Raw genomic sequence first — 13,538 nt, forward strand, 5'->3', positions numbered from 1 at the left:
AAATTAGGCAGAGATGACTCAGCATTTGCAAGACCTGATTTAGGGAGTAAGATGACATGTTAATAGTGAGTTTTTTCATTGTTCTTTTAATGGCTCGTTTTTCTTGTCCACACTGTGCATTTGAAACAATATTAAAGGAAAGTAATTTTGTTTTAGTAACAGTGGCTCTGGCAAGAGTCTTCCACTGGAATTCTCAGAGAATTAAATGGTTGGAGTGTGAAATTTTGCAGCCTTGAACAGTTACTTAAAAGACTCACTCTGCCACTACTGATTTCCCACCAATGTTTTACACCTATGTGAAGGAAGTTAGCAGTACTGGTTGTACTACAAGAAACGGAGTTTGGTTGTTTTCAGGAGGAATAATTCCCTTGTGCAGAGACCTGCTGTTGCAGTCTGGTGTCTTTTGGGGTTAGGGTTTTTGGGGACTGCCATCAGCATTCGTATTTCATGTTGAAGGCGTGCATTGTCCCCATCGGGACAGTTTCTCAGAGGATTGTTAGGCAGACAACAATGAAGTTTTTCAGCTGAATTCATTAGCAGAGGGGATCAGAGCATCCCTTTTAAGTTGATCGAGTGATTTTTAGCTGCGTATGTGTCAAATGTGGGGTTTTTTTAAATCAGTACAGAAAAGTTAGAGACAAAGTCAGTTGTATATTTTAACTGAGAGTTAGACGTCCGCTAGTTAAAATGTTGTAAATATAGCTAAAGGAACTCCTGAACCGGGAAACTAATCATGAATTGTTTTGTTAATGCTTTTCGCGATGAATAACATTTTGTAATAAGCAGACAGGTACTTAGAGTGCAGTGACCAACAGCTGGGTGTTTTTTGGTCTGTAGGGTTTGTGGTGTTTAGCTGATGAGATGTTCCAAATTTCCTTTGGCATTGATGACTGTGGGATGGGTGTGCTGAAGAAATTCTCAGGTGGGATTTTGCCTGTACAGCTACCCAAAGAGGAAATTCTCGGAGCTACAAGAATCTGCCTCTTTCTTCTCCTTTCTCCTTCTGTATGAAGGGCTCCACTAGCTTTGTAACTTTGCAGTAACAAACTCCTCAAGTAGAAATTAGAGTAATTTCAAGTTGGGAAATAAAATCAGTATTAATATCAGATTGTGTTTTTAAGAACTGCAAAGAAATCAAATGATGGAGTCATTACACCTGAAGATGACAGGCTGGTGGTCTGTGGTGTGAAAGACTCTGTTCCTAAGGTGCCCAGCCCACCTCTTCTCCTTTTTTATTTCCTCACTTGCTCATTGAAATGGTATATATAATACAGTGTGGGTGGTGTTTGCCAATGAAGTTATAAAGCTATGATTTTATAAGGCAACTGAAAAGAGACCAAGCGCCTCCAATTTCAGCAGGTTTACTGTACTGTAATTATGGAGATACACAGTTACCTGAGGATTTATTGTAGCTGAATTTTGTATTAGTCTGACTCTGCTATAAGAAAAGGTTTAACCAGGCACTGCTGAAAATCATTATAATACTTCACATTAGCTTTCCCAAATAATGTTTTTCTCTTTCCTTCCACACTATTTAACTATTAAAGAGGATTATTCAGTTACTTCTTTTCCTGATAAGTATTTAATTTTCACCTGAATTTTACTGTTGGCTGTTTCTAGTAAAGTTGATTTTGGGCATTGGAAAAGAGTTTAAAGTCTAGTCAGAGCAATCCTTCTGCTTTTGCCTGTTTTAGAAAGTATTTTGACATAAGTCAGTTCATCATGATCAGAAATCCAGGAGTATGGTTACAATAACAAAAATGTGTATGTTCAAATGTAGAAAGTTACAAGTTTCTTATGGAGAAGATGCGAGAAATGCAAATGAATGAGATGGTTATTAAAAACCTTCTCTTTGTATTTTTGCCTGGATAATTGTTTGCCGTGTCGATTTTTGGTTAGCAGTCACATACCTAAAATAGCCTTTTTTGAAGTAGCCTTTTTTGTTGTAGCTGATAGGTGAGGGAAAAAAGTGTAACTTTGCAATTTTTTTCAAGGGCAGGTATTTGGAGTAAAACACACCTGAAGTAAAAAAGCACTGTATCTTACAATTACACTGTTTAAAAAAGACACCAGCACCAGCAAAATTGACCTAAGGGTAAAACTGTCTGTCAGAGTCTATGGAAGGCGAGCACTGGCGTTAAAGGGAATACAGCTTACGTGGTGAGTGTAAAGTGGGGAAGCAGTCCACTAAAATCTTAAAAGAAAGGAACACTAAATAGTCTTATTGTACACACACAGCAGATGATCAATCACCTGTTTTTAAGGCAGTATGAGAGGCTTACTCTGTTACTGCATTTGGCCTCGACGCTGCCTGTGATGGTATGCGCACAGTCTGTGCAGAAGCATGTGGGATACGTGCCAGGAGTGGAGCCATCAACTATATGCAAATGGAAAATATCTCAAAAGGAATGAGGTGCCTTTAGGTTATCATGAAAATTTGCCTCTTCTACACCCTCCCTCCAAATGGGGTGGATGCCTGGTGGCTGTAGGTAACTGAGTGGGGATCTGCGTACTTGGAAGTGGTGGTGGGAGTGCGTGGCTGCTCTGTTTAAAGGTGTCATTTCTCCTCTTTGCTTTGACCTGGTATGCAGGGGTGACGAATCACGCTTCTTCCAACGCTTCCTAACTACCCAGCCTAAGATGAACAGCAAAGTGAAAACTAGTAAGCCCAGGTGTAAGTCCTATCTTTACAATCTAAAGCTATTTTTATAGTCATCTAATCCTGCCTATAGGATTAACACCTACACTTTGAAAGGGAGGAGAGGAGAAAAAGGGCAGAGGATCTCCAAGTGTCTTGGCAGTGTTAGGTCCAGAGCAGCAACACTCAGACCAGTGCTTACTGCGTTTAATCCCACCCTTCGAGCAACAGACTTTTGCTAAATATGAATTATGCATTTCCTTTTACGCCAGAAAGGAGAACTGTTTAAAATATGAAATTTGTCTTCTGATGCTGACAGCATTGTTCTCCTGTGAGTAGTTTTCAAGCCTCCTTTGAAGCATAAATTTCTGGCAGGGTTATTTGTTTAAGAACCCTGTTGCTCAATATCATCTTTGAGGTTATTTTTATTGTATTTGCTTATCATGAACACTTGGTGGTTGGGTTTTTTTTTTTCCTTTCAGAGCTGTAGATACATACATAATTTTTAACAGCTCTGAATAATTGAGAAAATTCATGCTGTTAAGAATGTGGGGTTGTTTTCAGTATTGAATGTGGCTGTATATGTCTTCAGAAATAGTAATGAAAATACTGGGTGAAGTTTTCACTATCATTTCAATGCAGTTGTTGAATTGGAGTATAAAAATAATTTGAGAATCAGACTGTACAAGGGGCTTTCAGGGTGATTTACCACAAAAGAACAAAAACAATTTTAAAATTTGTATTTAATCTTTGTGTAATATAATACTTAAGTATTTGTAAAATATTTAGCTTGATCAAATTGTCACGTTTCATTTTTGAGTACTCCAAGTGTGGCAGAAACAAGACATTAGTGGAAGAAATGTCTGCCTTTATATTGTGGCAACTATGAACGATGAATATACCTTTTTCTTTCAGATGAACATAAAGAAGTTTTTTTTCTCTCCTTATCAGCTGTTACTAATGCACAAGCAAATGTAATTTAAAAAAAAACGCACAACCTTTTCTGATCCATTTATAGCAGTTTTGAGGAATAAAAGGAAAACAGAATAGTCTGTGCCGCCACATGAAGCTATCTTACTTTGACCAAAACACTGGTGGGACTTTTATATTCTTCAGATGTTTCCGAAGAAAGTGTTTATTTGATTTGTTTTAACCTGGTAACTGCTCAGTAATGTAAAAACAAACAAACTAACGAAAAAGCTTCAAATTAAAGATCTGTTCAACCTGAGATTAGTTGGATAGACAGATAAGAAATGGTAAAATCACTATTTGATGCTAAACAGAGACTTTTTTTTTTTTTTTTGGCATATGATTAGTGAAATAATTGCTAAGTTAACTGGGAGGGGCGGGGAGGGGTGGATGTGTGTGTGAGGGAATGTGTCCAAACCTACTTCTTTTAAAGTCCTGGATGCCTTCCAGATACTGCTATGCACTTTCCTTTTCTAAAAAATATGCATTGCAATCTGTGCCAAAGAATGGTTGAAACAAGTATGTAGAGGGAGGGGGTGCTTTTAGTGATTGGTGAACGCTAGAACATTAAGGAATTGTTGAACCTGTTAAAATACTCACCACTGGAATCGTACAATCATAGATTGGAAAACAGTTCTAAGATCATCAAGTCCAACCGTCAACCCAGCACCACCATGCCTGCTAAACCATATCCCAAAGTGCCACATCTACAGATTTTTTGAACACCTCCAGGGATGGGGACTCCACCACCTCCCTGGCAGCCTGTTCCAATGCCTGACCACTCTTTCAGTAAAGACATTTTTTCTAATATCCAATCTAAACCTCTCCTGACACAACTTGAGGCCATTGCCTCTCGTCCTGTCACTAGTTAGTTGGGAGAAGAGACCAACACCTGCCTCACTACAGTCTCCTCTCAGGTAGTTGTAGAGAGCAATAAGGTCCCCCCTCAGCCTCCTCTTCTCCAGACTAAACAGCCCCAGCTCCCTCAGTCGCTCCTCAGAAGACTTCTCCTCTAGACCTCTCACCAGCCTTGTTGCTCTTCTCTGGACACGCTCCAGCACCTCAATGTCCTTCTTGTAGTGAGGGGCCCAACACTGAACACAGTACTCCAGGTGCGGCCTCACCAGGGCCGAGTACAGGGGCACGATCACCTCCCTACTCCTGCTGGCCACACTATTCCTGACACAAGCCAGGATGCCATTGGCCTTCTTGGCCACCTGGGCACACTGCTGGCTCATGTTCAGCCAGTTCTTGACCAACACCCCAAGGTCCTTTTCCACCAGGCAGCTCTCCAGCCACTCCTCCCCAGGCCTGTAGCGTTGCATGGGGTTGTTGTGACCCAAGTGCAGGACCCGGCATTTGGCCTTGTTGAACCTCATACAGCTGGCCTCGGCCCATCAATCCAGTCTGTCCAGATCCCTCTGCAGAGCCTTCCTACCCTCCAGCAGATCGACACTCCCACCCAGCTTGGTGTCATCTGCAAACCTACTGAGGGAGCATTCAATCCCCTCATCCAGATCATTGATAAAGATGTTAAGACCAGACCTGAAACTGAGCCCTGGGGGACACCACTTGTGACTGGCCACCAGCTGGATTTAACTCCATGCACCACCGCTCTCTGCGCTTGGCCATTCAGTCAGTTCTTTATCCAGCAAAGAGTACACCCATCCAAACCACGGGCAGCCAGTTTCTCCAGGAGGATGCTGTGGGGATCAATGTTAAAGGCCTTACTAAAATCCAGGCAGACAACATCCACAGCCTTTCCCTCATCCACTAAGCAGGTCACCTGGTCATAGAAGGAGATCAGGTTGGTCAAGCAGGACCTTCCTTGCATGAACCCATGCTGGCTGGGCCTGATCCCCTGGTGGTCCTTCACATCCCGGGTGAGCGCACTCAGGATGAATCGCTCCATAATCTTGCCCGGCACCAAGGTCAGGCTGACAGGCCTGTAGTTCCTGGGATTCTCCGTCCGGCCCGTCTTGTAGATGGGTGTTACATTGGCTGTCCTCCAGTCATCTGGGACCTCCCCTGTTAGCCAGGACTGCTGATAGATGATGGAACTTGGCTTGGCCAGCTCTTCCGCCAGTTCCCTCAGCACACTTGGGTGCATCCCATCTGGCCCCATAGACTTGTAAGTGTCCAGGTGGCATAGCAGGTTGTTAACTGCTTCTTCCTGGATTATGGGAGGTTTATTCTGTTCTCCTTCCCTGTCTTCCAGCAGTGGGGGCTGAGTACCCTGGGCATAACCAGTCTAACTGTTAAAGACTGAGGTGAAGAAGGCCTTAAGTACCTCAGCCTTTTCCTCATCTTTGTTGACAGTATTCTTCCCCCCCCCCCCGATCCAGTAAGGGATGGAGGTTCTCCTTGGCCCTCTTTTTGTGCTTGATGTATTTGTAAAAACATTTTTTGTTGTCCCTGACAACAGTGACCAGCCTGAGTTCTAGCTGGGCTTTTGCCTTTCTAATTTCCTCTCTGCACCACCTAATGAGACCCCTGTACTCCTCTTGAGTCTCCTGCTCTTGCTTCCATAGGTGGTAGACCCTCCTGTTTTCCTGAGTCCCAGCAAGAGCTCCCTGTTCAGCCAGGCCGGTTTGTCTTGTGGCACATGGGGACAGCCTGCAACTGTGCCTTTAAGACTTCCTCCCTGAAGAATGTCCAGCCTGCCTGGACCCCTTTGCCCTTCAGGACTCTCTCCCAGGGGACCCTCTCAACCAGAGTCCTGAACAGGCCAAAGTCTGCCCTCCAAAAGTCCATGGTGATGATTTTGCTGCTCCCCCTCTTAACTTCACCTCGAGCTGAGTACTCTGTCATTTCATGGTTGCTAAGCCAAAGATGGCCTCCAATCACCACATCTCCCACCAGTCCTTCTCTGTTAGTAAACAGCAGGTCTAGCAAGGCACCTCCGCTGGTAGGCTCACTTACCAGATGCGTCAAGAAGTTATCTTCCACGCACTCCAGGAGCCTCCTAGACTGTTTCCTCTCTGCTGTGTTGCATTTCCAGCAGGTGTCCAGTAGGTTAAAGTCCCCCACGAGAATGAGGGGTAGCGATTGTGAGACTTCTGCCAGCCTCTTGTAGATAACTTCATCTACCTCTTCATCCTGGTTGGGTGATTTACAACAGACTCCCAGCAGGATGTCTGCCTTGTTGGCTTTCCCACTTGTCTTTACCCATAAGCATTCGACCTTGTCATCACAATCATTGAGCTCCATACAATGGAAGCAGTCCCTAACATACAGAGCCACCCCACTGCCTCTCTTTCCTCGCCTATCCCTTCTGAAGAGCTTATAGCCGTCCATCGCAGCACTCCAGTCACGCGAGCTGTCCCACCACGTTTCTGTGATGGTGACCAGGTCATAGCTGTCCTGCTGTACAATGGCTTCCAGCTCCTCCTGTTTGTCGCCCATTGATGTAGATGCACTTGAGCTGGGCTGTCGATCTCACCCCTGATACTGGCATGCCATGCCTGGGCTCATCTCTAGTGAGCTGGGCGATATCCCCTTCCCCATTCGAACCTAGTTTAAAGCCCTCTCGATGAGCCCTGCCAGCTCATGGGCAAGAATCCTTTTTCCCCTTTGAGATAGCTGGACTCCGTCTGTTGCCAGCAGGCCCGGTGCCATGTAAACCTCCTCATGATCAAAGAAACCAAAATTCCACTGATGGCACCAGTCTCTGAGCCACCTGTTAATCAGGTGAGTTTTCTTGTCCCTTTCAGTTTTCTTCCCTGCCACTGATGGGATTGAGGAAAACACCACCTGCGCCCCTGATCCTTCAACCAATTGCCCCAATGCGCTGAAGTCCCTTTTGATGGCCTTGGGACTTCTCTCCATGATCTCATCACCAGCAACCTGCATTACCAACAGTGGGTAATAATCAGAAGGCCGCACCAGACCAGGGAGCTTCCTAGCAACATCGCTAACCCGGGCCCCAGGGAGGCAGAAGGCTTCCCTGTGGGATGGGTCTGGTCAGCATATCAGACCCTCTGTTCTGCTGATGGAAGATCATAAGCAGTGTGCTGTTTTGGATTTTGGTGGGAGTGGAGGGAGGGTGAACTGAGTAGGTCTGAGATAATGAGCAGACAGCAAATGTTGAATGCACCGTGAGTAAAGCTGTCTACTTCGACTGGGTACCTTCATAGCTTGCAGCTAAATGTGGTGATATTATTCATAATTTAGAACTTATTGGCCTGACATTCCCTGAAAATTTAAAGAGACTTTTAAAATGTGATTTCACAGAGCTAAATGAAAGGCCAGTTCAAAACGCATTAAGTAATAAGGATGTGTAGTTGGAAATCAGCAAGCTGCTTTTCACTGCAATAAATTTATAGTAGTATTTTGGTGTAAGTAAATACCACCTCAGGAGAATAATAGTAATTCCCTGCTGGGATTCGCCTCATCTGAAATGAACCCTGTAACACAGGTGTCTGGACCCCTTGTCATCAGGAGTGATAGAGGACAACTGTATTTCTAAGGAAACGTTCATTGTCAGTGTGCTCACATGGCTCTTTTTGGGTAGGAAGAATTGTCCTCTGGAGCTTCAGTATTTCTTCACTGACAATACAAGAATAGAGTTGTCAACAAGAACAGGAGCAGGGGACTTCCACCTTCTGCAGCTGCTTCCCAGTATACCGTACCCTCCTGTTTCCTTTCCCTCACTACCTTATCTGTTAAGGTGTTACCTGTGGTACCGAATGGTCTGGAGATACAGTATTGCCACCAGCCTTCATTGTGGCAGCTTCCATGTCAGTGTCCCACTTGCATACCTTGTCTTCCTCCTTTGGTCTTCACCCATGGGTCATTTTTTTTTGCTCCCTGGTGCAAACTCTCATTCGATGATGCTCAGGGAGAGTGGGAGCTGAGTCTCCTGGCTGTCCTTTCCCATGTCCTCCATGTTTGGCCACACTGATGAGCTTCCCTCATCCCAGTGTATGTGGCTTTTGTGATAGTCGTGTCATGGGAGGTGACCTGTAGTGCAGCCTTTCCCCACCCTGCAATCTTACATGCATGAGTAGTTATTTTGGGGGGTTCCTGGGCCACCATGGGTCATACCATGGAGCAGGGAAAGCGGCCAAGCTGTGGCCTGTGGCTTATGGGATGTGGGTGCAGCCACAGGACTGTGGGTCGGGAGCAGATGAAACTTGCCTTGTGCTTGCTGTCTGAGGCATGGCAGCAGGGCCACGCTTGATGGTTGGAAAATGCCTTCCACATGCTGGGGAGAACTTGTATTGTCCCATTGGCCCTGTAACCACGTTCAGGTCGGGACACGGCTGTTGGCTGCAGATGATGTCATCCGTGTGGCGCACTCATTCCTGAATGTTTCCTCTGTCAGCTCATGTTTGCTGTGACCCAAGTGACTGCTGGTTTGCTTCCATACTCAGCAGACTGAGATTTTAATTTATTGTGTTTAAATTTTTTAGTAGGGATGTCATGGAACTACACTGAATCAACATCTCTCTGAGACCGGAGAGTTCCTGCTTTTGTGGATGTTCGACTTTTCTCCTTCTGGTCCTGCAAAACCGGGGTGTCATCGGGCTCTGAATGTCAGCAGATTTTATATGCGCACTGTTTCACTTGAATAAACTGTCAGATTTTATTTTGAGGTAGATTGATCAAAGCTAAGATGAGTTTAGAATAATAATCTTATTTACAAATACTTGAGTAAGAAGCATTACATGTTAGCGAGGCACACTCCAGAGAAAATGCCAAGTGACATAAAGGCTACAAGACTGCCGTTCTGTCATCTAAATGCATAGAAGAAAAAAACTTCATGAAAACACTCGGCAGGTTTTAATGAGTTGCTTTTACTTGTGGTCTTCTTTTCCTGTTGGTCAAAAATCTCCATGCTCCCAAAGACACTTTTTTTATTTTTTCCCTGGGAAGAACGATGAGGTCTGGTCTTTGTCAGACAGGAGTCCATCAGGCACTTTAGTAAGACATATGCATACATATGCACAGGCACTTTTCCATTTTCCTGGTTGTACATGAGAATGAAAGCAAATACCCTGTGCCTCTTGCTGCGGGGGTGGCTGATAAACACGTCCTCCTGCTCCCCCACGGCCCCAGCCAGACTGAGGAGGTCTGAGACTAGTCTGGGACTCGGAGCATTTCCCTGAAGTTTCTAAATCATTTGTGGGTGTATTTTCAGATCAATAAACTGGTATCATTGCTACACTCGATATAATGTCTTTCTAACACTTGGTTGCCTCCAATTAAACGCACTTACTGGGTAGCTCTTGCATTAAGAGACAATGTGTGTTTGGATGTGCCTACGTACAGCAGGAGTGGAAATGATTTTTTCCATGGATTGGAAAATAAGGGAAGCTTTCTGTTAGAACAGACACATGAGATGTGATGGCCAGCTCGGGCTGGGCGGTCCTCATCGGGGTTGTTTTCAGTTTAATGAAGCTGGAGAAAGTGTATTCAAATATACTTGCAGTTGAGAGTTACTTTGGATGGCATTACGCCAGATCAAAAGTGCTCTGTCTAGAAAAAATAAATGCCTTTTTCACTCACCTCCTCTGTATCCTCTTATTTGGCGTTCTGGTATGAATTATTTTAGTTACTGCAGGGTTGGCTATGATGAATGCTTGAAGAAATCAGTACTCCTATCTCCATTTGCTCTTGATGTGTTTTCTGACAGTGTGCGTGAGGCTAATGTTTACTGTAGCTAATGCTAACACACAGTTAATAAAATAATCTAGGTGACCATAGCTTCCTGGTGGCATTGGTCTGTTAGAGGCACTGGGAGTACGCTGGGCAAGCACCTGCTCAGCCAGTTCGTGGCGGGGGGGAGCTTGGCTTTGCCCTTCCAACTTTCAAAATCAGCCACCATTGAAGGGTCCGGTCCTTGTGTCCCGCCTCGCCGGTGTGACAACACCACTGTGGTGGCATCTATATCCTGTGCCTTCCCGAGAAAAATGTCCTTTTAATTTCTCTGGGGTAAGCCTCGCTACTGGGTGTTTACTTTTCGCAGTTCATATTAGACAACATTAGATAAACTACCTTTGGGAAGATGGTTTGTATTTAGCATTGTGGCTGGAAACCAGGTATTGCCCTGGGTGGAAAAAAAAATAGGGATTTATTTTTTTAGTATCCCAGTGAAAGAGAGACTGAACTCCGCAGGGACAGATCATGGAGAAGATGGGACGGAGCGGCTGCCCGCCAGCAAGCAGCCTGTTGGTATGGGAAACACCTGGAGATGCCGGGACCTGGGCTTGGGCTCAGGTTTGAGCCAGGTCTGCCAGGCTGCTCGCCTCTAATGGTTTTCTTTGCTTTGCTTTGTTACTGCTGTTTGATTTTGCTCTAGTAATTACTGACTGGGCAGACAGGGAAAGGGCCAATCTGTAGGTTGAGTACAAGGGCACTTGTCTAGGGTGTGATGGGTCTCTTGTAAAGGTGGAGTTTGTGCAGTTTAATGGGTTATTATTTGTTCTGAATTGAGTGGAGAACGGTGTTTCTGGGCCTCTTGAGTTAAAATAGGTGCATTTGTCCAAGGAACAAAAATATTTTATTTCTGTGATTGGCCTTTTTTATACAGAGCCAGTGCTTTTTGCTGAAGGCTTGCTGGTGAGCTGTAATTTACAGTATTTGCTGCAGGTGTGGATTTAACTGACATGCTGATTAGAAGAATCCTTACAATCAAGAAAGCAGCAGCCCTAGGAGCTAACATTGGGCTAGAACATCTGGCTTTTATTGAGGGAAGGCTTTCAGTATGTGGAAGGAAATGCTTGCTCTTGCCTCCTGCTGGGGCAGCACAGGGGGGCCTCGAGCAGCCTCGGCGCCTCGCAGCAGGACACATGGGGTAAGGCCGCGTGAAGGCAGAACCCAGGACCGGAGCCTGGTGTGTATCACGCGGTGTCCAGCAGCCCCCTGTGTTTCATGTGACAGGTCTGTCGGCAAACGTTTTGGTTTCGGTATGTTGTACACAGATGTACATGGCATCACCTGACAGGGCTTGAAGGGCCATGGCATGAAATGGCTGTCTTCCGAAGTTCACAGTAGCAATATAGCCTGGAGACTGACACCTTACTGCATTGCACATTTATGTGTTAGACATAAGAGAACTATATCCCAAATCCCCCTCTTCTACCTCTTTTATTTCATGGTATTTTTCCCTCAGAAATAAAAATGCAGTAGAGATGGATTCTGAGCTGCCATCCAGGGATGGATGGTTATTTCTTGTAGCTTCAAAACTAGTGTAATTATTGTCAACTACCCTGTGGGTATTGCTGGGATATCCAGTGATTCTGTAAACTGTTTTGACAGCGTTGTTGGCTGGACAATTTCTTATCATAATAATTTTGCTGCCACTAATTAAAAGCATCTTAGTAACCCTAGGCTTTGTTTTCTTCTTACAGCAAAGAGCTCCGGGGAAAGTTCTGCATGATGCTGTTTGCAACCACCTGAACCTTGTTGAAGGCGACTATTTTGGCCTTGAGTTTCCAGATCATAAAAAGATGATGGTATGTAAAAGGATTAATTTTTAGCTGGTTTTCATCTACATACACACTCTTATTCTTTACTCCTGCTCCTTGCTTATACAGTATGCTTAATCCTCAAATCTCCAGAAGAAAAAAGGATTCTCTTTAAAAAGTGTTCTTGCCTGCTGGAGTTGAAGAAATGTTTTTAAAACCTGATTACTCCTGTCAGATTTCATCTGTGTTGAAAGTAGCAGCCAATTCAGACACAAGCTGGAAAAGCATTTTATCTTTATCAGCTGCAGTAGAGGAGCCAAAGATTTTACAGTCCTGCTTCATTTGGAGTGCAAAAATAGTAAAATCTTTCTCTGCAGACAGAGAAGATCCAATGATTGTGACATAGCTCCATGAAAAACATCATGGGGCAAGAAAATGGTTAGATAAAATACAATGAGGTTAATAAAAAAGAAATCAAGAACAAAGAAACCTAATCAATTGATGAAAGTCCTGTCTGGGGAGCTGTGTGGTACAGGCAGGGTCCTGGTCCTGTCACTTTGGACTCTGAGAACAGCTGTTGGCAACGTTCAGGCGTTGCCTTAATACTTCTAGGGTGCAAACAGTATCATGTAGCAGAGAAAGCCAAAGGGTAATGACTTCTCAGCCTCTAATGACTTTCTTTCTGAAGTTTGTTTTTCTTTAGACTTACTGTGTGACCTACTGGCATGTGTACTAGTTATCTGGATTGTATGACCAGTACATTCTGGTCTATACTGGATTTCTTGCCTGTTCAGTGAATTCTCACCAGTAGCCTGGCTGACCTAAAGGAGATGACTTTGGGCAGTTAGGAAAAAAAAAAAAAGTCTCTTTTCTGTCCATCTGTGTAAAAGTTTTCTGTAAGGAGCAATCTTCCTTAACAAAAGAAACATCATGCCTTAGTGCAGGCTTACATAGACACTAAAGCTGAACACAAGTGGTCATAATATTTTAGGCTAACTATGACTAAAGAGGAAATTTTAAAAAATGGATCTCAGTCTTTCAAAGTAATCTGCTTCACTGTTTGCTGCTGATTTACATGAAACACAGTTTCCTAGAAAGTTTCATATTCTGCCAAATATCCTTGGCTAATGCTTTAGGTAACTTGAGAGCTTAACATAGCACTTCAAAACAGTGCAACTGTAGAATACTGTTACAACAGAGGGTCCATCTAGCCGTGTTAGTAATGACGTACTGATGTTCCTGATGCATGTAGGCATGTAAAGCTGAAACAAATCCTAACGTCTTGTGTATATACAGTTGCTTTTTAGTTTTCTACAAAATAGAGAAGGTCATTTGATCAACCTTCTCTGCTTCACAGATCATTAGGTTTTAAATCGATGACCCTCTGTGTTTTGCTCAGAGACCTGAAGTAAACTAACAGTCTTCAGTCTTGTGAAAACAAAATGGTTTATTTGCTTGAGGCAGAACACAGGAGAGATTGAGGTGCTGCCAGTGCCTGAGGCCCTCGCAGTGGCCGGAAT

At 44.1% G+C, this 13,538-nt stretch overlaps 1 protein-coding gene across 3 annotated transcripts in view; it reads left to right on the forward strand.

Annotated features, from left to right (window-relative positions):
* FARP1 (FERM, ARH/RhoGEF and pleckstrin domain protein 1) overlaps positions 1–13,538 on the forward strand; it is a 221,186-nt gene that overhangs the window by 139,027 nt on the left and 68,621 nt on the right. For all 3 annotated transcript variants that reach the window (XM_075424046.1, XM_075424062.1, XM_075424054.1), the window contains exon 3: positions 11,962–12,066. In XM_075424046.1, the coding sequence (XP_075280161.1) occupies positions 11,962–12,066 (105 nt within the window). The remainder of the gene's footprint in view (positions 1–11,961; positions 12,067–13,538) is intronic.

Source organism: Opisthocomus hoazin, chromosome 1, assembly GCF_030867145.1.
Source record: "Opisthocomus hoazin isolate bOpiHoa1 chromosome 1, bOpiHoa1.hap1, whole genome shotgun sequence".
NCBI classification, from domain to species: Eukaryota; Metazoa; Chordata; class Aves; order Opisthocomiformes; family Opisthocomidae; genus Opisthocomus; species Opisthocomus hoazin.